Source organism: Saccopteryx leptura, chromosome 12 (assembly GCF_036850995.1).
Source record: "Saccopteryx leptura isolate mSacLep1 chromosome 12, mSacLep1_pri_phased_curated, whole genome shotgun sequence".
NCBI lineage: Eukaryota > Metazoa > Chordata > Mammalia > Chiroptera > Emballonuridae > Saccopteryx > Saccopteryx leptura.
In genome coordinates this window covers 11,841,425-11,863,105 of record NC_089514.1, presented here as the reverse complement: position 1 = coordinate 11,863,105, position 21,681 = coordinate 11,841,425, and the positions used below count along the sequence as shown (strand labels likewise).

At 46.2% G+C, this 21,681-nt stretch overlaps 2 protein-coding genes across 5 annotated transcripts in view; both read left to right on the top strand.

Moving 5' to 3' along the window:
* The window catches only part of CHN2 (chimerin 2), a 236,342-nt gene extending 233,892 nt beyond the window's left edge, over nucleotides 1-2,450 (top strand). For both annotated transcript variants that reach the window (XM_066354286.1, XM_066354285.1), the window contains one exon: nucleotides 627-2,450. In XM_066354286.1, coding sequence (XP_066210383.1) covers nucleotides 627-798 — 172 coding nt within the window. In that variant the 3' untranslated portion in view covers nucleotides 799-2,450. The remainder of the gene's footprint in view (nucleotides 1-626) is intronic.
* Nucleotides 2,451-12,993: 10,543 nt separating this feature from the next.
* Nucleotides 12,994-16,503, top strand: PRR15 (proline rich 15). 3 transcript variants are annotated; one of them, XM_066354289.1, is made up of 2 exons: nucleotides 12,994-13,562; nucleotides 15,334-16,503. In XM_066354289.1, exon 2 carries the CDS (start codon nucleotides 15,505-15,507, stop codon nucleotides 15,886-15,888), a length of 384 nt encoding a protein of 127 aa, XP_066210386.1. In that variant the 5' UTR covers nucleotides 12,994-13,562; nucleotides 15,334-15,504; the 3' UTR covers nucleotides 15,889-16,503. The 3 variants fall into 3 exon arrangements, with proteins under 3 accessions (XP_066210386.1, XP_066210384.1, XP_066210385.1); XM_066354287.1 differs by having other exon boundaries at nucleotides 15,329-16,503; XM_066354288.1 differs by lacking the exon at nucleotides 12,994-13,562 and adding an exon at nucleotides 14,882-15,002 and having other exon boundaries at nucleotides 15,329-16,503.
* The last annotated feature ends 5,178 nt before the right edge of the window (nucleotides 16,504-21,681 follow it).

Sequence of the window (21,681 nt, the reverse complement as noted above, 5' to 3'; positions counted from 1 at the left end):
CTTTCTCCTCTGGCTCCCGCCCTGACAGCAGAGGGAGAATCTGCCCTCCACTTCCTGCTTGCCAGCTTCCAGACCAGAAGGAGGCAGTAAGAGCAAAAACGACTTCCACACCAGCCTAGACTGAAATCTGTGTGCGCTGTGAGTTAGCTACTCACCTGCTCCACAAACCGATGTTCTCTCAGTGACAGTTTCACGTGGATGTAGGAAGAAAGACTCGTTTTGTAATTTTAAAGATTGTGTCTCTACCAGATTCACTTAATAATTCCCTTGCACCGGCTGAGGCAATGTCCACGATCTAAAAAGGAAACAAACAAATCAGAAAATTACCTTTCAAAAATACATTTCTGTAATTCTGATTCTCAATTTTCTTTGGCAGTTTCCCAAACCAGAGAAGTTCGGTGTGTGTGGGGGGGGGGGGGGAATATATATAATATAACGTAAAATAATTTGGGTGTGTATGTATATATATAATTTGGGTGTGTATACATACACACCCAAATTATATATATACATACACGTAAAATAATTTGGGTGTGTATGTATATATATATACATACACACACAATCAGTATATAAATTTGTCTGCAAGTCAATGTGATGTCTCTGTGTATATGTTTGCTCTGCAGGGTGACTCTGAATGAAAAGGACAATTTCATGAATGCTGAGAACCTGGGGATCGTGTTTGGGCCCACCCTGATGCGGCCCCCCGAGGACAGCATGCTCACGACCCTCCATGACATGCGGTACCAAAAGCTGATCGTGCAGATTTTAATAGAAAACGAGGATGTTTTGTTCTAATCCACCAGGCAAATGTGCTGAATGGCCCCAGCTCCGTGGAAGTTCATAAGGCTAAAAGAAATAAAAGCTATTTCTTACACTTGATTTGTTTTCCAAACAAGTGACAGAATTTCCCAGACTGCGGTGGATGGCCATGTCGGCTCCTGTGTCTCATAGACACCTCCTGCACATGAGAACAGCAAGGGCGAGGGTCAGAAAAAGCCCTCCCCGGGGTCTTTGCTGTGCCTCGTATGTATGTCTGTTTTGCTGGAAGAGTGATTAATAAATCTTTCTTTAACTTATTAAAACAAAAAAAAAACAACAATGTAGACCTTTAAACTGCAGGCTTATCGGTAATAAAAGGGAATTTAATTCATAGAGGTACTTGATACAGTTACACATTTTCCACTTAACAAAAAGAAGACAATTCTATATGTTAAATGTTAAAGGAAACTTATATTGTAAAATGGATTTTTTTATTTTAGCTGCAAGAATGTTACTTTATTTTAACAAATAGAACTCAATGCAGTGCATTGATTATGACCCCTGTGTACCTTGTCCCGCCTTCTTGCTGTGATCCCTGGAAAAGTTTACCATGAATGCAGTATTATCTTGACATACCTCTGTCCTTATCAGTGCTTTTCAATGAAATTTCACCTGCCACCCGTGTCCCTGCTTTTGATGGTTTTTGCTGTTAAGCGCTGGCATTATTGCTGTCATATGGTGTATGTTTATAACAATTGTAGAATGGTCTGGAACATTCCCAAATTTTCTTTCCATGAACATTTTGTGAAGTCCCAAGGTCTATTTGGAATTGGTCATCGTCTTTCTACATCATATGTGTATATCCTAGAGCGTGCAGAACATGGTCATTTTACGTAAAATAATTTGGGAACATCGGTTGTATCTGGGCTGTATAAAAAGTTAGCATTTTTTTTTCTATTTTCATTTTAGGCAGGCACTCTGGGTTTGTCTGTTAATGCCAAGTTGTACCTTTGCCGCATTTCTGTCTGTATTTGTGAAAAGTGAATCTGCAGAGTAGTTATTGATTTTTAAAATTTTTGTTTTATAAACAAGCCTATTTTTAAAAGCAGGAATGAATAAGTTGGGTTTTTATGACTATTTGTTTGTCTTTGGTAAAGTAGCTGTTATGGATAACTTAATATGGTTTTTATTACTACAATTCTGATGGGTTATATTTATCTTCGCATGAGCTTTTCACACCAAGATTTCTCTATTTTGTAGCATAGGCACAATATTTCAAACATCAAAAACTGTCAATCTAGATTTTCTTTTTTTTTTTTTTTTCAGTCCAACTGCCATGTCTTTTCCCTCTGATTGCTGAGATGATATATGTAATTACTCACTAGTCTTGCTTTGGAGCGACCAACAGAAAACGACTGGGTGACAAAGGGGTTGAAAGGAGGAGGGCGGGGCAAGCGTCAAGTTCCAAGGGCTCTGCGGATGGACTCCATTGGCACGCGGAGGTCCGGCGCTTCTGCTTGGTCCCGGCTATTATGGTTCCTCCCGGCTGGACAGATTTGTTTGTTGTAGCTGATGTTCTTCTTGATACTGTCAAAGATTATCTGGAAATGATTTTATTTTGTGAAGTGAACGATACTTTGTAATTTATGATAGTGTAAATGGAAGGAAAGGCATTAAATGTATTAAATTCTCCTGTCTAAATCATTTTGGAGTACGCACAAGAAATCGCTATTGGGGAAGTGGGGGGGGGGGCGGCGGGGGAGAGACTATTCTGGGAATATGGCTCCCAGGTGAATTTTGACAATGAAGTTTCTATTCTCATCAACACACAATGAGAACATAAACGTCCCACTGAGCCCCCACCCGTGTCCCCACCGGCTTCCTCCTGCAGAGCCTGCTGGAGATGGAAACCCTAACGCCCCCCTGCACATCCTATAGGACCACCGCATTGATGTTCACTGAGAGGTATGCCCTGCGCCCCCCTGCACATCCTATAGGACCACCACATTGATGTTCACTGAGAGGTATGCCCTGCGCCCCCCTGCACATCCTATAGGACCACCGCATTGATGTTCACTGAGAGGTATGCCCTGCGCCCCCCTGCACATCCTATAGGACCACCGCATTGATGTTCACTGAGAGGTATGCCCTGCGCCCCCCTGCACATCCTATAGGACCACCGCATTGATGTTCACTGAGAGGTATGCCCTGCGCCCCCCTGCACATCCTATAGGACCACCGCATTGAAGTTCACTGAGAGGTATGCCCTGCGCCCCCCTGCACATCCTATAGGACCACCGCATTGAAGTTCACTGAGAGGTATGCCCTGCACCCCCTGCACATCCTATAGGACCACTGCATTGATGTTCACTGAGAGGTATGCCCTGTAGAGTAAAGCACGCTGGACCACTTGCAGGAGAACGAAAGTGTCGGAACCGGAAAGACTCAAGTTCAAACTCCAGCTCTGCCTGTTACCCACTGTATGCAATGACCTTGGGAATGCATTCGCTCCTCTGAAAAACCAGGGAAACTATTCTGACTGTAGATAAAATGATGACCTAAAGTAAGTAGTGGTAGTTATTTCTTATTACTGTCATTATTTTAAGAGTGAAGACTTGGAAGGAGAAAGGCTATAACACGGGGGTTGGGGAAGGAAGAAGCAGAAGAGGAGAAGGATTTGTCCCAGGTTAAATCCAAGTCCTGGTAATTACAGGGGGTATTATAACCGGCCTCTGTAATGTGTAATGAGGTTCACTTGACTCCTTCTCTTGAACATGATGAGAACACCTGATCCCTTCGAGCTTGCTTCAGTCTCAAACCTGCTCACCCAGGCCTATCTCCCCCACCATCTGGCAGCCTGACGGGGCTCCTCTTACCTGGTGTGCAATTCCTGCCATCGGAATAACTCTAGTAGTGAGACCCGAGGGGTCGGCATTGTTCTTGTAAACCCGCTGAGAATTGTCCACAAGTGGATTGTGGGAACTAGGACCATAGAGGGAAGGGGGGGTGCCAGAGAGGCGGGGGAGAGGGCCAGTTTTTTTCCCCCCGTTAACATAAATGAGCACCTGGTCTCCACCCCTGGAGAGGGGCTGGCGCGGAATGTCAGGCTCAGGGCAGAGGGAGGGGCGGGGGGGGGGGGGAGAACACAGGCGAGCATGTCCCACACAGGTGAAGTCTTGCCCGGCCATGCTGACTCCTGCTGCAGACCCAACTTGGTCTACAGATTCTCAAGCCCTCTCAACCCCCAAATGTATATTCAATCTCTTGATTTTAAAAGTATAGTGTCTATTTCATCGGGTACTTATTGATGGGCCAGGCAGTGTAAACACTTGGAATCAAGGAAGAGGCCTATGTCACTGAGAGAATTAGAGCCTAAGTCTAGTCAGGCTGGAGAGAGAAACATTTAGGACCCTAACAGAAAGAGGAGGAGTGCTACTAATGTTTTTTGTTTTGATTTTTTAAACGTGTCCATTGATGTGAGGGGAGGGGAAAGGGAGAGAAAGAGAGAAGCATCAACCCCATTGTTCTACCTAGTTGTTTTATTTAGTTGTGCATTCATTGATTGCCTCTTGTAGGTGCTCTGACCTGGGATAGAACTCACCACCTCAGCATGCAGGGACGATGCTTTATCCACACTGGTTTCCCATCTCACTCTTAATAAAAGGCAGTCTTTACAGCAGCATGGGAAGCTTACATCCATGACTGCTCTGGGTCCCCATAAGTTTGTTCTCCTCCCAGCGTCAGCCACACTCACTGCATTTCCGCCTCACACACGCTCGGCACTCTCTTGCCTTGGAGAGTCGTAGCAATGGCTCGTCTCTCTGCCCCATTTATCCTCATGGCGCCCTTTCCTTCTGCCTTCCGGTCTGTGAGGGATTCAGTTTCTCCGCATCCACACCAGCATTTGGTGTTGTCGTTATTTTCCATTTTAGCCATTCTGAGAAGAGCACGTGGCTTTCTCATTATGGTTCTAATTTGCATTTCACTAATGGTTAGTGTTGTTGATCATCTTTTTATATTCTCATCTGTCATCTGTATCTCCCCTTTAATGAGACAGGTGTTCACATGTCTTTTGTCCATTTCATAACTGAATTGTTTTTACTGTTGGATTTTGAGAGTCCTTTATATACAGCAGGTATCAAGCCTTGGTCAGGTATAGGGTTTGCAAATATTTCCTAGTCTGTAGCTTGTCTTTGTATCTTCTTACCAGAATCTTCTTCGGCGCAAAGGTTATGTTTTAGTTTTGGGTTTTTTTGTTTGTTTTTTTGTTTTTATTTTTCTGAAGCTGGAAACGGGGAGAGACAGTCAGACAGACTCCCGCATGCGCCCAACTGGGATCCACCTGGCACGCCCACCAGGGGGCAACGCTCTGCCCACCAGGGGGCGATGCTCTGCCCCTCCGGGGCGTCGCTCTGTTGCGACCAGAGCCACTCTAGCGCCTGGGGCTGAGGCCAAGGAGCCATCCCCAGCGCCCGGGCCATCTTTGCTCCAATGGAGCCTTGGCTGCGGGAGGGGAAGAGAGAGACAGAGAGGAAGGAGAGGGGGAGGGGTGGAGAAGCAGATGGGCGCCTCTCCTGTGTGCCCTGGCCAGGAATTGAACCCGGGACTTCTACACGCCAGGCCGACGCTCTACCACTGAGCCAACCGGCCAGGGCTATGTTTTAGTTTTGATGAAGTCCAACTTAATAATCTTTACTTGTCTGAATTGTGCTTTTAACCATGTCTAAGAATGCTTCATCTAGTCCTTGGTCTTAAAGACAGTCTATATTTTATTCTAAAAGTTTTATCATTTTGCATTTAAAACCCACAACCCATTATAAATTACTTGCAGTATATTGTGTGTTTAGGTCAAGGTTGATTTCGTGCCTCCAGATGTCATACTGTCTCGGGGGGAGGCAAAGGCACTCCCTGGAATCAGGGTAAAAGGAGCCTCCAGGAGGACAGCTATGTGCTAGGCGTGGCGCCCCCGCTGTCCAGACTGGAACTCTGTGACTAAAGCGACAGCCGTGTTGAGGACGGCCGTCACCGTGCTTTCTGCTGCCACACCATCAGACAACATGTCCACCAAAACACACACGTCCGCCGAGAAGGAGGAGACCCCAAATCCAGGACATAGGGACTCCAATCCCAGGTGTCCCCCCGGGGGAGGCCAGTGAGAAACCGTAGATATTGAAGGAGAAGGTATGCCCGGAGTGATAATTCTAGGAAAGCCAAAATGGAATATATATATTCCTGACATGATTAACCTTGTAAAGAGTGTGCCGAGAAGCCACTGGGAGGTGTAGAAAACAATTCAGACACAGGCACACTAATAAAGCACGCAATGGCCAATTAAACACAGGCTCTAAGAAGATGCTGGTAGGAATACTGAGGAGGAAAGGCAGGGGGCATGGGAGCAGAGGAGCCCTGAATCTGCAGGTGCCATAACAGGAAATGAACAGACCCTCTCTGGTATTGATAAATCAAAAGAGAGTGCGATACACATATTATTTCGTATTCTGGAGTTGTGTAAATGCCAGGAATAAAAAACCAAACTGGTTGAAAGTGGTTGGGGCGGACTGAGGAAAGGAACGTGGTAAGAAACCTCTGTCATTTGCTGTAAGTCCAGTATTAACATTTGACTTTTAAACTATGTGCAGATGTTACTTTAATAAAATAGAAACTAATTTTTGGAAGAATAATAAAAAAAGGGAGAGAAAGAAATGGTGCCCTGTTGTCTAAGACAGCAGAAACATGATGCTCCTGTCTTCTCCTTCCTTCGATTCTGACTCAGGGATGCAGGATGCAGGTACTATATTAAGATTCCAGGAACTAATGGGACAGCACACATTAAACATATCCCTTCACTTGCACCCCAGTCTGGTAGTGACCTTTCTTCTAAGGATCTTGTCTTATGCTTTGTTGATCCTTTTGCTGGTAACAGTAAGCTTCACTGAGCACATTTCCTCCTCTAATGACGGGTAATGTAATTTTGTGTCGAAAGAATGAAGTGCGTTCTTGAATCACATACAGAAAACTTCTGCTTGATTTGATTTGATCATTAAGTGTGTTCCTGAAAAAAAAAATTAGATTCATAGCAAACTTTTGTGCATTAAATACTCCAGTATATATTTACATTATATAATAATGTAATAAAACCTGGGGGAATAAAACCTGGTCCCAACCAACAACAATGACAGGGATCTTTAAGACTCTCAACCATTACTTTAAAAAAAAAAAAAGCACTGGAAAGTGATTAATTTGTAGAGTTTGGTAGCATAATTTTCCCACACAGTCAATGAAAGAAACTAGTCAATAACATTTACTGAGCACCTATTATGCATCAGGCACAGTGCTAGGGACTTCAATAAATGTATTGTCTACTTTAATCTTGGCAACCACCCAGAGAGGTAGATAGTATTTTCCCCACTTTACATTTAAGGAAACCAGAGCCTAAAGCTATTAAGTAATTTTCCCAAAGCCAAGCAGTTAGTAATTCAAACCAACCCTCAAGTCTTTTCACAAGAAGTGTATTACAGTCTCCCAATGTTAATTCAAGCTTTGAGCGCTCTGTGATTCCACGGGGCTTTAATACTAGAAAAGTAGGTTTATAGCTGTTTATACAGAAAATAATACAATAACTAATCAATAATAAAAGAATTAACTGTTGTGCATACTCCAACTGTAAACCAACTTTCGCCCCACCCTTAAGCAACCTCATATGCTTTTGCATTATTCTAAGAGAGAAACTTAGAAAACAATGACATAGAGTTATTAAATTATGACTATCTCTTTTGATGTAATAGCCTTGATACCAAAAAAAACATTTATTGACCTAATAATTAACTAAAAAGCAATATGAGAGTCAAATTATCTGTATTAGAAGAACACCCTGTTAGAGGCAGAGTAACTCAAACCAAATCAAAATAACTCCACCCCCTATTGTCCTGTGATCTTGGAGAAACTGTTTCAGCTTTCTAAGATAAAAGTGTAGGACTTATAGGATCTTCCTCTCCAGGTTGCTCTGCCATTACAAAAGAGGAAAGAACATTATACACTTTTGAATAAACTTATAGCTTATAGTCAACTAAAAAGACCATGGTAAGAACTTTTTATTTGCCATTACTGTAAAAGTTTTATAGCCACTAGTGAGCAGTTTCCTTCACTGCATACATGAAACTGCAACACTTAACAGAGGGCACTGTGAAGGGTTTCTTTTGTGTTATCACTGATCAGAGCTGAGTTCCAAAATTTAGGGGCACTTCCCCTGGCAGCCTGGGACTTAGCTAAGGAGCTATTTCTTACGGATTTCAAACTCTGTTAAGTTTGACATTGGCCATGCTGTAGGTGACAAAATCAAAAGATTCACTTTCGGCATCATGTTACTCGACCATCAGATATCCACCTTCCACCTGAAATCATGTGACACAGAGAGCTGACAAATGGACACACCACAAAAGAGAAACATAGAACCTGGCAAATGGAGCAGAACCAAGCCAATCCTTGGAAAGGGGAAATTAACAACCACAGATGGCAGGTCACCTTTAGAAGGAGCCGGTTTACCCCAACCCTGACCTGGAGCCAGGTGACGGAACCAGAGAACATTACCTCGGAGGGTTAACACATGACTGGTATTTACATCAATGATTTTCTAACAAACAGTAACGTGGAAGCGTCCTTGTTTCCTGAGGGAGTCAAGATGTGCCGTGGAGTTTGTCCGAGATGCCACGTCCTCCTCCTCTAGATCATTCATTTACTTTCTCAGGAGAATATTTAATAAAATCTTGGCAGCCATCCTCTGGCAAGACACTACTCCTCCCCATTCACTACCACCTAACTCCGTCTCCTTCAAATACAGTGTTCTTCCAATGCTGAAACCACCAAAACGAAAGCGTATCGAATCATTTGGTTCACCTACTAGTTCCCATCTCAGAATGAAAGAAAATCAGGCTATTATGACACGTAATGATGAGTCAAAATTTTATTTCATTGCCACTTTTATTACATTTCTTTTTACAAGTCAGTTTTATTACAAACAACAAAGCATTCATATTTGTGCATTTGGATGGCCATTTATTCAACAATATTGAGAGCTATTATTGCTGGGCAATATGCCAGGTCCTGAAGATTCATTAGTGACATGTCCTAGTGCTCATGGAGCAACATGCAGCACAATGATTAGTTAGATCCCTGCACTTTGAAACCAGTTTTCCTGGGGTCAATGCTGGCTCTGATACTTATCAGCTGGGTGACCTTGGGAAAGTAACTTAAGTTTGTAATGTCTCAGTTACCTCATCTATAATAATAGTGCCTGTTTCATAAGGCTTTTAGGAGGATTAAATGATTTAATATTTATAAAGCAATCAGAACTGTATATGGTCCATAGGAAGAGTTACGTTGTAAAGGATCATTAAATAACATGGGATTTATTTTCTAGTGAGGAAACCAAGCAGTGAACAAATAAAGAAAAAATATATAGGCTAGTTAAGGGGACAAACACCAAGCAAACAATTTGCGATATAAAACATACCCGTTCCTGCCAGGGGCAGGCTGAACTATTTGGATGACAATGTCCTGCTTTTGAAAATCCTTTCTCAAGTAAGTCACTTTTGTCTTAGGTCTTAAATTTTTTTTACAAGTAATTTTTAAGAAAAATGAAGAACATATAATAATACCCAAGAATGACAAGGAACGAGACCACATGCCATCATCCTTAGCATATTGGTATTTATTTCCATGCCTGTCGCCTCACAGTTGCAAGATGGCTGCAGCAACACCAGACATCACATCCTCAAGGGTATATATAGCAAGAGATTCTTCTTCTCTCAGAAGGCTCTGTCCTTTATCCAGGGAAGAAACATTTCCTGAAGTCTTCCTTATAATACCTAGTTACAAGGAAGGTTATGGAAGGATCTCCCTCTTAAGCCTCGAGTTCAAACCAGGCTCCTCATATGTATGAAGTAATAAAATAGTGTCCTGTGGTTTCTACCTCTGAAATCTCTTTTGGATGCATCCAGTTCTCCTCGGCTCACCAGCGGCACCACTCTGACACATACCACTCAACTATCCCACCTGAACTACTCCAACAGTTCCTCCCTGGTTTCCCTATAGCCCCACCTTCTCCCTTCTTGACAGCTACAGTAACATTTTAAATGTCAACCCTGTCATGTCACTCACTCTTCAATAGATTATTTTTTAAAATCCTAGCATGACCAACAAGATGCTGGGTGGTCTGGTCGTAACAGCCCTCCCCCTTCCAGCTTCCTATCTTGCAGTGCTTAGGATGACTCTGCACTCCGATGACACTGGCCTTTTCTCTGCTCCTCACAAATCCTAAGCTCCTTCGTACCACGAGGCTCCTGCCCACGCTATTCCCTCTGTGTGGAATGCTCACCTACTCTCTGCCTTCCCAGTCCCTTCTGCCTAATTTTCCCTTTGTTTTCACATCTCCATTTAAATTTTACTGCATGCAAGGGTTATTTGTAAGGTTAGTTATCATTAATTTAACAAAACATAACCAAAATATCAAAGTTATTAAATATAAATCGGAGGAATGGGAAAAAAATTTTATTTCAGCAGTTAATAGATGATCATTTATTAAGAAAATGCTGGCCCCTGGCCCTGACCGGTTGGCTCAGTGGTAGAGCGTCGGCCTGGTGTGTGGGAGTCCCGGGTTTGATTCCCGGCCAGGGCACACAGGAGAAGCGCCCATTTGCTTCTCCACCCCTCCCCCTCTCATTCCTCTCTGTCTCTCTCTTCCCCTCCCACAGCCAAGGCTCCAATGGAGCAAAGTTGGCCTGGGCGCTGAGGATGGCTCTGTGGCCTCGGCCTCAGGGGCTAGAATGGCTCTGATTGTGGCAGAGCGACCCCCCAGATGGGCAGAGCATCACCCTCTGGTGGGCATGCCAGGTGGATCCCGGTCTGGCACATGCAGGAGTCTGTCTGACTGCCTCCCTGTTTCCAACCTCAGAAAAATACAAAAAAAAAAAAAGAAGAAGAAAGAAAAAGAAAATGCTGGCCCCAAACTGAATATAGCAAAGTTACACTTTATTTGATCAATCCAGTTAGACTTAAAATAGGGAGTGACTTTTGAATTTTTAAAATACGATGTTGGCCCTGGCCGGTTGGCTCAGTGGTCGAGTGTCAGCCTGGCGTGCAGAAGTCCCGGGTTCGATTCCCGGCCAGGGCACACAGGAGAAGCACCCATCTGCTTCTCCACTCCTCCCCTTCTCTTTCCTATCTGTCTCTCTCTTCCCCTCCCGCAGCCGAGGCTCCATTGGAGCAAAGATGGCCCGGGCGCTGGGGACGGCTCCTTGGCCTCTGCCCCAGGCGCTAGAGTGGCTCTGGTCTCGACAGAGCGACGCCCTGGAGGGGCAGAGCATCGCCCCCTGGTGGGCAGATCGTAGCTCTGGTGGGCGTGCCGGGTGGACCCCGGTTGGGCGCATGCAGGAGTCTGTCTGACGGTCTCTCCCCGTTTCCAGCTTCAGAAAAATACAAAAAAATAATAATAATAATAATAAAATAAAATACGATGTTAAAGGGATGTCTGGCAGAAAAAAAAAAAATCACATTTGCTTAAGCAGGTATAGCAGAATCAAGCCAATCCAGGGAGCATGGTACGATCTAGATCGGAGGTCAATCAAGGATGAGGGAATAAAATACGGAGGCAGGGACAAGTGAGAAATGGATTGGAGCACAGGAATTAAGCTTAGATTTGATATCTGTGTGTAATTTATATGAAGTTCACTGTGATATGTAGTGGGATCATATTAAGAAATTAAGGGGGAAAAAAGAGAAAAGAAAATGCTGGCCCGTTGGTTAAGTGACAGTAGATGAGGACCCAGGAATTCGGTGGTATGAATTTTTCCCCCTAAATGTCTTCATTCTTTCACCCATTGGACCAACAGTGTAGCAACCCAGCTCCACACCGTCCTAGGATGATGGTTCTTCTGCCCAGGGCCTTCCCTCCTTGGTCCACTGTCTTCATCCATCATGAGACGGCACTACAATGACTTGTCCCACCTTTCCCTCCCAGCTGGCAGCCCGTCTCTGTCCAGTCCTGGGGCTGGCACGGAGCATTTATTCTCTAGGATGAATCTCACTTTCCAATACACTCTGCTGTGAACGTCATTTAAAAAGCCAAGAATGCTAAACTAAGAAGTTACCAATACAAAGTATGCATATTTTTATCCCACGCTATGCATTGAAATTCTCCATACACATTTCTTTTTTACCAATTCTATACCTTTCACTCCTTTTGCACTTCAGAAAGTCCCCAGAACAAAGATATGCAGACGTCAGTTACTCTATACTCAGCTTTCAGAGAAATTACACGGGAGCTCAAGGAACGTCAAAATAGTTTGTTGGTGGGGAAGGGTTTGGGGGGGGGGGAGCATCCTGGAAGATGAACCAGCCTGCACGGCGGCCTTCATTCGTGAAAATGCCCTATGTCAGTACCTTTCTGCTCAACAAATAAAAAATAAGCGACATGTGACCAAGAGCAAAAGCCACTTGAACCGTGATGTAACTCACTGGCCGGCTTTCTGCAGCGGCCTTGGGCTGGATCTGCATTCCCAAGGTGGGGTGGCTGCGCTCTGGGCTTCCAGACTTGAGGGATGTCACAGACGCAGTCGTGTTAAGAGCTCAAGGCAATGCGTTGAGGTATCAATATAACGAGCCGGCTAGAACTCTGGAAGCTGAGTGCAGATTCCATCCTGCCTCCTCCCAGCCTTGCAGCTCGGGGCAACCGCTGAACCTTTCAGCGCTAGGGTCTCCCTGCCTGTCGAGTGAGGATAATAAGAGTGCCTGCCTCCTAGGGTTGAGTAATAAGTGAATTAATCCACAGAAGAGCCCGGAACAGCGCCTGGCTGGCGCACAGCGAAAACTGCTAATATCACAGCCTTTCAACTAAGAGCGCAGCATTCTACCTGGATATTAAAACAGCGCCTTTGAGCTAACAAAACTTGTGATTGGAGCTGGGTGGTCGTAGTTGGGTAGAAATCAGGGTAGGGGCAGAGGGTGAGCTGAGGCGGCATTTATCCACCGGAGCCCGCGTACAGCCGCGGTTTCCGAGCCTCCTGTCCTCTCCGGACTCTTCTTCAAGGAGTCGGACCGGCGAGCGGCGCCGGACAGCCTTCTCCAATCATACAGCCCAAGGCTGGCGCCACGCCTGCAACCTGGTCCAATCTCGTCTCGTGGAGGGTGGAAACGCGAAGTTCCTACCTGCACCTGTGGCAGCAGCGGCCGCCTCCTGGTTTTTGTTGTGTGTTCTTTTTTTTTCTTCAGTCCCGCTGCCCCGGGGTTCAGGTTTCTCGAATCACTTGGCGAATGACCAGCAGGTGGGCAGATGTCTTTTCCCGCACCAAGGACCCAGGCGTAGGAACGGTCAAAGCATCAAAGTGAACACCCGAAATCCCATCTCCCAGCGGCTCCCGGGCGGCGCTCCCAGGGCAGAGGGACGCGCCCGGGAATGAAAGGCTACTAACCGAGAGAGCAGCCTGGGAATCCACCCGGGGCAGCGAGCCTGGCACCCACTCGCCTCGGCGCGCTCCGGCTGGAGCCCACCGCACTGCGAGCCCGGAGCCGCCGCCGCCGCCGCAGCAGCAGCAGCAGGCAGAAGTTGGTGAGGGTGCCAGGGCAGACCCCTAGCAGCCATCGGCTTAGCTGGACTGCGGAAGTTTCGGCTGGCATACCTTCCAGAAAAAAAAGCCCGACCTCCCGAGCGCAGAGGGGCGCCGTGTGCGGCTTACCGGCTGTGCCCAGAGCACTCCTTGGGCGTTGTCGCTGGCGAGCGCGGCGCGGAGCCGCGGGGTCCTGAGCAGGTGAGCCATCCGATTGGTTCTGCGTCCGGCAAGACAGACTGTGTTCCGGGTGTCACCCTGGGGGGTTCCTCCGCCCCCCCCCCCCCGAGGAAAGTTGCGAGCCTCGGGTACTCTGTGTACATTTTTGTAATTTGCAGTCTTTTCCCTGAGCAATTCGTGCCAAACACTTCTGTGCACACAAGTTGCAGAGAGGAAAGTGTGGGGTAGAAGACAGAACACGATAGCATCGGGACACCCCCACCCCACCTCCAGTGACTAAGTTGGGGGTGTTTTTCTGAGCTGTCAAGGAGAAGGAGCAGGATGTTTGCACACCCAACTGCAAACGGTGCCTGAGGGTGTGGGTACGGAAAGAACTTTTCGCCATTTTTTTTTTTCTATTGTTTTCAAGTCGCAGCAGGAGTGCGCCCTCGGGGCGTCCTGGGGAGGAGCGGGTGCCGCGGACTCCGCACACAGCGGGGGCCGCCGCGCCGCCTCGCGTAGGCGCTTAGACTTTCACTCCCGGGTTCCGGGAGGACAACCTCCAGCCACAGAGTCGGCAGAAGTTTCGTTCTCGGGCGCGCAGGCAAATCCTAGGAGCGCCGGGCGCGTGGGATGGGACGAGCCGGGCGGAAACCCCGGCGCAAGCGAATCCTGTGAATTCGTGGAGTTAGTACCCGACAGACCCAGATGAGACAGCGAGCAGAGAACTCTGGCTTCCGTGGTTATCAGCACCTCAACTGCTGATGACAGACTTGTCGCTCTGCAGAATGCACTTCTGAAAGCGGCAGAGACGCACATTGGTTTGGAGTTCCTTGGCCGCTCTCCTTGCAGGAGGGGATTGTGCACGGAAAAGAACAGAAGCCTTTAATTTGTAACTAAAATTCTCCAGACTTGAGTTGCCGAGGATAAACAAACTCGGGGCGTATTTTAATACAGAACTAAGGAAAGAGAACTGTTGCCGCTGGGCCTGCTCTCAACCACCCGCCGGGGGCGGCGTCAGAGCGATTCAGGATTGGTCTGTGGGGAATAAAAGGAAGAGTAGGCTGGTGGGTTTCATGGGAAGTCTAGTCATACTTCTCTGAAATTCACAAGGCAGAAGTTAGGTCAAAAGCAGAATTTACTTTTATTCTTTTGGTAAAAGCAGAATTTAAAAGAAACCAAATAAAACATAATGAGCCTGTCCCTCTCTCTTTCTGGCTTGTAAATTACCCTGAAGAATCACGTGGGAAAGGATCCTGGGACGTAAGTCTATGGAGCAACAGCCTTTGACAGGTGTCTAGTGTTCATTGCTCACTTAGAGCGGGGGGCGCACTGCTTCCTGGACGCCTCTTCCCGGGTTCTCATCCAGGAGAAGGCCGTTCTGGACATGTTGGGTGACCTTGGGGCGTCCGTCTACAGCCAGGCCGAGTGACAGGACAGGCCATTCTCCCTCTCCGATCCAGTTAATCCAGCTTCCCCTAGGTGCCCCTTGCGCGCTGACCACTGCCCTTCCTGCTGCTGGAGGCAAAGCAGTGCTTGAGGCCCGGGAGTGCCTGCGCTCAGTCCCATGACCAGACAGACGGTGGCGCCCGGGAGGCCGTTCTCGTCCGCCCGCGCCCTTGCGGGGGGCGCGGCGAAGCCTTCTAAGGGGCTGCGCATCCCTGGGTTCGCTGCTCGGGGCGTTCAGACCCCTGCGGATCCAGTGTCTCCCGGAACGAAGGGGAGGAAATGGGATTGGGGGGCTTGGAGGGTCGGAGGGGCGCGTGACTTCGACAAACCCAGTAACCAAGTTTTGTTTTCTTCCCCAGCACAGACTGCTGGTCCCACCCCGCAGCCCGGTTGCGAGAAGCGGGAGAAGGAGGAGCGGAGTTGACCCCGTCGCCCACCGGGAGAGAGGGGCCGCTGCAGCCGAGGCCCCTCCCCACGCGCGGTGCCCGCGGCCCCTCCCCACGCGCGGTGCCCGCAGCCCCTCGGCGGGCCGGCCATGGCCGACAGCGGTCCGGGCAGCTCCGGGCCCTGGTGGAAATCGCTAACGAACAGCAGGAAGAAAAGCAAGGAGGCCACGGTGGGGGGGCAGCCGCCTGCCCAGCCTGCCCCCGGGGAGCCCGCGCCACCCGCGCCGCCCAGCCCGGACTGGACTAGCAGCTCCCGGGAGAACCAGCACCCCAATCTCCTCGTGAGCGCGGGAGAGCCCCACAAGTCAGACAAAGTGTACGCGGAGAAACTGGGCAACAGCCGCCGCAATTTGAAGATTTCGCGCTCCGGGCGTTTTAAGGAGAAAAGGAAAGTTCGCGCCACTCTGCTCCCCGAGGGAGTCAGGTGTCCGGAGGAGGCGGGCTTCCCTGGGGACCCTCACGAAGACAAGTAGTGGCCAGAGCGAGTGGACTGCCCCTCTTCCCACCACGCTCCCCAATTCCCAGTTCTAAACCCGAGAATTCTGCCTGCCCCTGCGCTTGGTGTCTCTCGTCCCACCAAATCCAGCAGCATATCCACACAAGGCCTCCAGGACTTTATTTTCCCGGAAACGGACGGGTCAATTGAGTTTGCAATATTTCGTGACTCAAGGATGCATTAAATATACATATTTATTTGTGGTTGAGAGAAGATACCCGTCGCAGAGGGAGTTGGCATAATTATTATGTCCTATAAGCTATTGTGTGGCCTCCACCCCTTGGGTCATCTGTGGGAGTGAGAGGTGCTTCTCTAAGAGATGGTGGCTCACCTAGAATTGTGCAGCCCTCCAAAGAGGGAACGGGCTCTGAGTAAGAACTCCCAGTTGGAGCCATCACCGTGCTGTTTAAATGCTTGAGAAACGCACTTTAGAAGTACTTCCGTAGACTTATGCCTTAAATGAGGGGATGGGCAAGAGCAGGTAACGTTTTTAAGTAGCAGCATGTTAAGTGAGGCAAGATTGGTTTTAATGTCAACCTGCAAAACTGTCCTGTCTGTTTCAGTGTGGACTATTAAAATTGTTGCACTGTAAGACTTAAGGTGACTTTTGTACTTTTTCCATGGCAAGATCTTAAACCCGTCATACTCAAAAGCAGGCATGCAAAATCCCAGGTGACAGAATTAATCATTTGCCACACAGTGTAACAGCTACTCTTGGAAAGCTTCAGGGAGAACATTTCTAGAAGCTGGCAACACCCGGAGTGAAACCAGTTAGCCAGATAATCATTCCTATGTACTAACCAAATTCCAGGAAGGAAGGGAGGGATACTCGTTCATTATTCCTAAGTTCTCTTTTTACCTCCACGCATCTTCGTACAGAAGTCTCAAGGCTGGTAATTATTCTTATCGGTCTCCTTGTGAATCTTACTAACAATTGTCTGAAAAGACTCAAACAGAAGGACTGAACCCTTAGTTTTGTGTAAAGCCAGGTTTTTCCCCCTACGCCTTTGTTTCGAAAGCTTATTTCTTTAGCCTGACGTATGCATTTATCAAGTTTCAAAGCCTGTAGATCTACCAGCCTGACGATTCTTAACAAATAAATCTACCTGTTAGCTTTTGTGATGGACTTCAAGAAAAAAAGGTAAATGAATACCACTTACTTTCAGCAAATTACAGAGTTATTGTAGTTATTAAGGGCCACTGGGCCCTTAATATTTCCCACCACTATTCAGTTCATTTATGCACTGAAATGCATAGCAGGGAAATGACAATGATCAAATATATATATATATATTTATATATATATAAATAAAATACACACTTATATATATATATACACATACTCTATATATATATATATTAGGTAATTATAAACAAGAACTTGATTGGAGCTTCTGAATTTGTTATAGGTATGGAAAGAGGCAATTTTCTGTTTCTCTTCAAACTGTAATTTATAAAATAGCAAACCATGTTGGTTGCCTAAAGAGATTTAACAAAGAAATGGCTAAAATGAATTTAAATTAGTGACTCAAGTGTAGGTGCTAGAAGAATAGAGTTCATTACTTGAGATATGGGTTTCCACATACCAAAGACTCATTCCAAAGATAATTTTTTATGTGGGGATTACAAACACCTTATATTAAGAGAGATAGCATGTGAGCCACCCCTGTCTCTTTTTTAATCATGAAAAGGCTTTTTTAGTGTTTATTTAGCACTGGAAAGTATGTGACCAAAGTCTCATCAGGGTGCGCCTCCCAGATGAGAAAAACTTTACCCAGTTTTAAGTGGCCTACCTTCTCTTGACTCTGATGAAGAACTGAGGAGGAGGCTTACAGTACGGGAGGGACCGCGGGGACACTGGGAATGCACAGACCAGAAGCAGTCAAACTTGGGCTTCCAAACATCCTCCAAGTATTTTCATTTCACTCTGTAGGAAGTAATACAAATTAAATCGGATCCCTATCTGAAATACTTTCCCCCTCCCCCAATAGATTATTAGGTCTGCACTCATTTATAATATTCAGCCTGCAAATGCCAAATTTTAAAATCTTACACTAACTCTTCAATCCACAGTGTCAAAGAACTTTTTTCTTTAAAATTCCTTTAGCTCCACAAAACATTGGCATTTTCCTGGGTTTCATACCTTGTTTTGGAGCCCATCCAAGGCCATAATTGCCGCAGATAATCAATAGCAGACATAGAGCAGTTGAACTTACTTACATTTTTACCCCACTGTTCTGAAAGAATTTAAAACCGTGGTAAGGGCAGTTATGGCAGTGAGTATAGTTCACAATCCGCATTTGAAGTTTGTAATTACATAGTTTTAAAGCAGTCCTAATCACGCAGAAGGGGTCCACTGATTCAATCCGAACTCGGTGAAATCAGAAGCAAAGCCGAATTGGTGAGATAAAGGGGTCATGAGTAAGATGAGATAAATTGACAAAGTATCTTGCTGGGATTTCTGTGATTTAGAGATGATGAATCACGTTCCCATAACATGTAGATAGATTCAGATATTTTTAAACCCTCCAGATCATTTCTAGTAAGTAAAAGGGAAATGTTGAATTAAATTGGGAGTTCATTAGATCAGAGAGTTTTGTTTTCTTTAAACCCCTCCTACAGATGAAATTCCACCCACAAATTTGGAAAACCATTAAAGAATTTTAATACCATGTTTCCAAATGGTAGAAAGGACAGAAATCAAGTGGTGTGGTTGCTAAATACTTTCATAATGAGGATAATTATATGCACAGGTAGTTTCTGCCTCAGTGACTCTCCTTGCAAAGTCAGAGGCCAAGCAGTGACTCATATTACAGGTCACCTGAAAGTCCCTTTGTGTTCCTGCTTCTATTGTTCACCCCATTTTGACTTGCATTTCAAGAGCAGTGGTTCTATTTTGCATCTACAGTTAGGAGACTGCTTCAGTAGAACGTTTGGAAATATTTTTTTCTGCTGTGAAACTGTGAATGGGAACTCATCAACACTGGTCTCACCCAGTAGGTGGAAGGGAACTTGAAACCTAATGAACAGTAACATTGGTTAAAGCTCTGTCTGAAAAAGTTGTTCTTCTGAGATGCTCAGAAGAGAGTTTTGGTACCCTGAGACAAATAAATGATTCAAATGAACAGAAAGAGTTTCAAATAAAAGGCGAACCAAAGAGTAAAAGCACAGGACACTAATATTCAGTGACCACAAGGAACTTCTGATGAAAAAGAAAGAATATTATTTTTCCCAAGCTGAGAAGTGTCAGCCAGAGGGAAACAAACACACAAAAAACCTAGCTTGATAGCTGTCGTAAGGGAAACTGATCTTTGAAAAGTCTGTTTTATTCGTGGAGCATTTTATTACAATTATACAGAAATTCAGGCGATCCTTCCTTGGGATAAGCTAGAGTTTATCTCCATGGCAAGTAGAAAGTGGGACCAGGACATTTTATACCCTTGGGTGTCAGCATACAAGTACCTTAGACTAGAAACAAGTGTGCAACCCAGGGTAAACTTTGTCATCAGATAAGCTGGCTGTCCCATTACAGCATTGTCCTTCTCGCCTGCTCTTCATACTCCCTGGACCATCGTCACTGTGCCTCTGAGCCATCATACATGCAACCCCTTCAGCTCAGAGACATAGAAACGGGGCACCAGGGAAGCACAAGACATCGTCTAGCCCCTGTATATTGTATATTGACAACTACTTCTTCCCAGATGGGCTTGTTGATCTGAGATAAATAAGAATAGGAACCTGACCAGGCAGTGGTGCAGTGGATAGAGTATCAGCCTGGGACACAGAGGACCCTGGTTTGAAACCTAGAGGTTGCCAGCTTGACCGCAGGCTCACTAGCTTGAGCACAGGGTCACTGGCTTGAGCCCAGGGTTGCTGGCTTGAGCAAGGGGTCACAGGCTTGAGCAAGGGTCACTGGTTCAGCTGGAGCCCACCCCAACTCAAGACACATATGAGAAAGCAGTCAATGAACAACTAAGGTGTCACAACAAAGAACTGATGTTGGCCCTAGCCGGTTGGCTCAGCAGTAGAGCGTCGGTCGGCCTGGCGTGCGGGGGACCCGGGTTCGATTCCCGGCCAGGGCACATAGGAGAAGCGCCCATTTGCTTCTCCACCCCCACCCCCTCCTTCCTCTCTGTCTCTCTCTTCCCCTCCCGCAGCCAAGGCTCCATTGGAGCAAAGATGGCCCGGGCGCTGGGGATGGCTCCTTGGCCTCTGCCCCAGGCGCTAGAGTGGCTCTGGTCTCAGCAGAGCGACCCCCAGAGGGGCAGAGCATCGCCCCCTGGTGGGCAGAGCATCACCCCTGGTGGGCGTGCCAGGTGGATCCTGGTCGGGCGCATGCGGGAGTCTGACTGTCTCTCCCCGTTTCCAGCTTCAGAAAAAAAATAAATAAATAAAAAATAAAAAATAAAAAGAACTGATGTTTCTCATCTCTCTCTCTCCTCTCTCTCTCCCTTCCTGTCTGTCTCTGTCTGTCTATCTCTCTCTCACTCTCTCTCACTAAAAAAAAAAAAAGAGTATGAGATAAATAGCATTGATGGTGAGAGGACTTTCTCACTCAGGAGCTGAGATGTACGGACAGTGCACAGGACTTGCGGGAGCAGAGAGCTGTGGACCATCTGTACCGGAACGTAACAGCTCTAGAGCACCACAAGTAAGACTGGCACAGGCGATAAGCCATACTTCACGTATCCAGAGCAAGAAACTCAGTGTTGCTTCCAAGCCAAATTGTGCTACTGATGACAAAATGATAGACTCAGAATGATCAGTTACTGATAAAACCTCACGCAATAAAAAGATTTCTGAGTAAGGTGTGTAACACGACTATTTACCCATGAGACAACAATTTCTGGCCCTCAACTTAGAAAGGGTCATGTTAAAGAAGCTCCACGGCCCTGGTCCTGGGAGGAGCCGGTTGAGTAAGGAACGTGAGAGCATCTTGGAACTCTGGGCCTTTTCCAAAGGGATTCTCCTTGATTTACAAGTATCCTGGATTATTAATTTCTTTCTAGTGCCAGTCAACAAATAAATGTAAGCGCTGATTCATAATCCTACAATAATTCCGCGGCATTGGATCATAGTTCTCTCTCTGTCTTGCGCTTGGACGAGCCTTAGATGATCTGGGTGTCAGTTTCTTCCGTGATCTGATGGCGTGGAGCCTGGAGTCCAGTTTCAACAGCCTCTATCTGTATTCTGCTATTTTTGAGCAACGGCTTGTAAAAGCTAGTTCATATAACGCTTATTGTTTACTATAAAACACAAAGTTTTATGAGGCCAGTTCTGATGGTCAGGTAGGGAGCCAGGAGAGAGCTGAGAAGTATAAAATATGATAAGGCTGCCTCCTTATGGTAGGGTGGGTACTGTCACCACCACGTTATCATCTGGCCCAACAATAGGGGTATAATTCTGCTGTATGGAAACATCAAGCTTTGTCATTCGTGTTTAAAATCAAATTGCAGTAAAGATACCTCATTTTAGTATATTATATTCAAAACATGTGCTTTTACAGCTATTACCTCAGTTGTTCTTCAAAACTATCCCTCAAAGACCTCAAATCCTGCCAATCCACCTGATTCTCTACTCTTGTTTAAATCCAATTTTCCCATTCCCATTGGTGTTGTCCTAGGTCAGGAATCCGTTTCTTCCAGACACAAGGACATGGAGACAGTAATTTCTTAACTCTTCTGTGTACTCTGTTTAAAACAGAGGAGGATAAGTTCAACCCCTTCACAAGGCTTTCCATCCATGTCCAGCCATCCACATGACTGACAGT

Bases quoted from the DNA above. Each gene is read 5' to 3' on its own strand.
- PRR15 (XM_066354289.1), top strand. From the start codon at position 15,505: ATGGCCGACAGCGGTCCGGGCAGCTCCGGGCCCTGGTGGAAATCGCTA.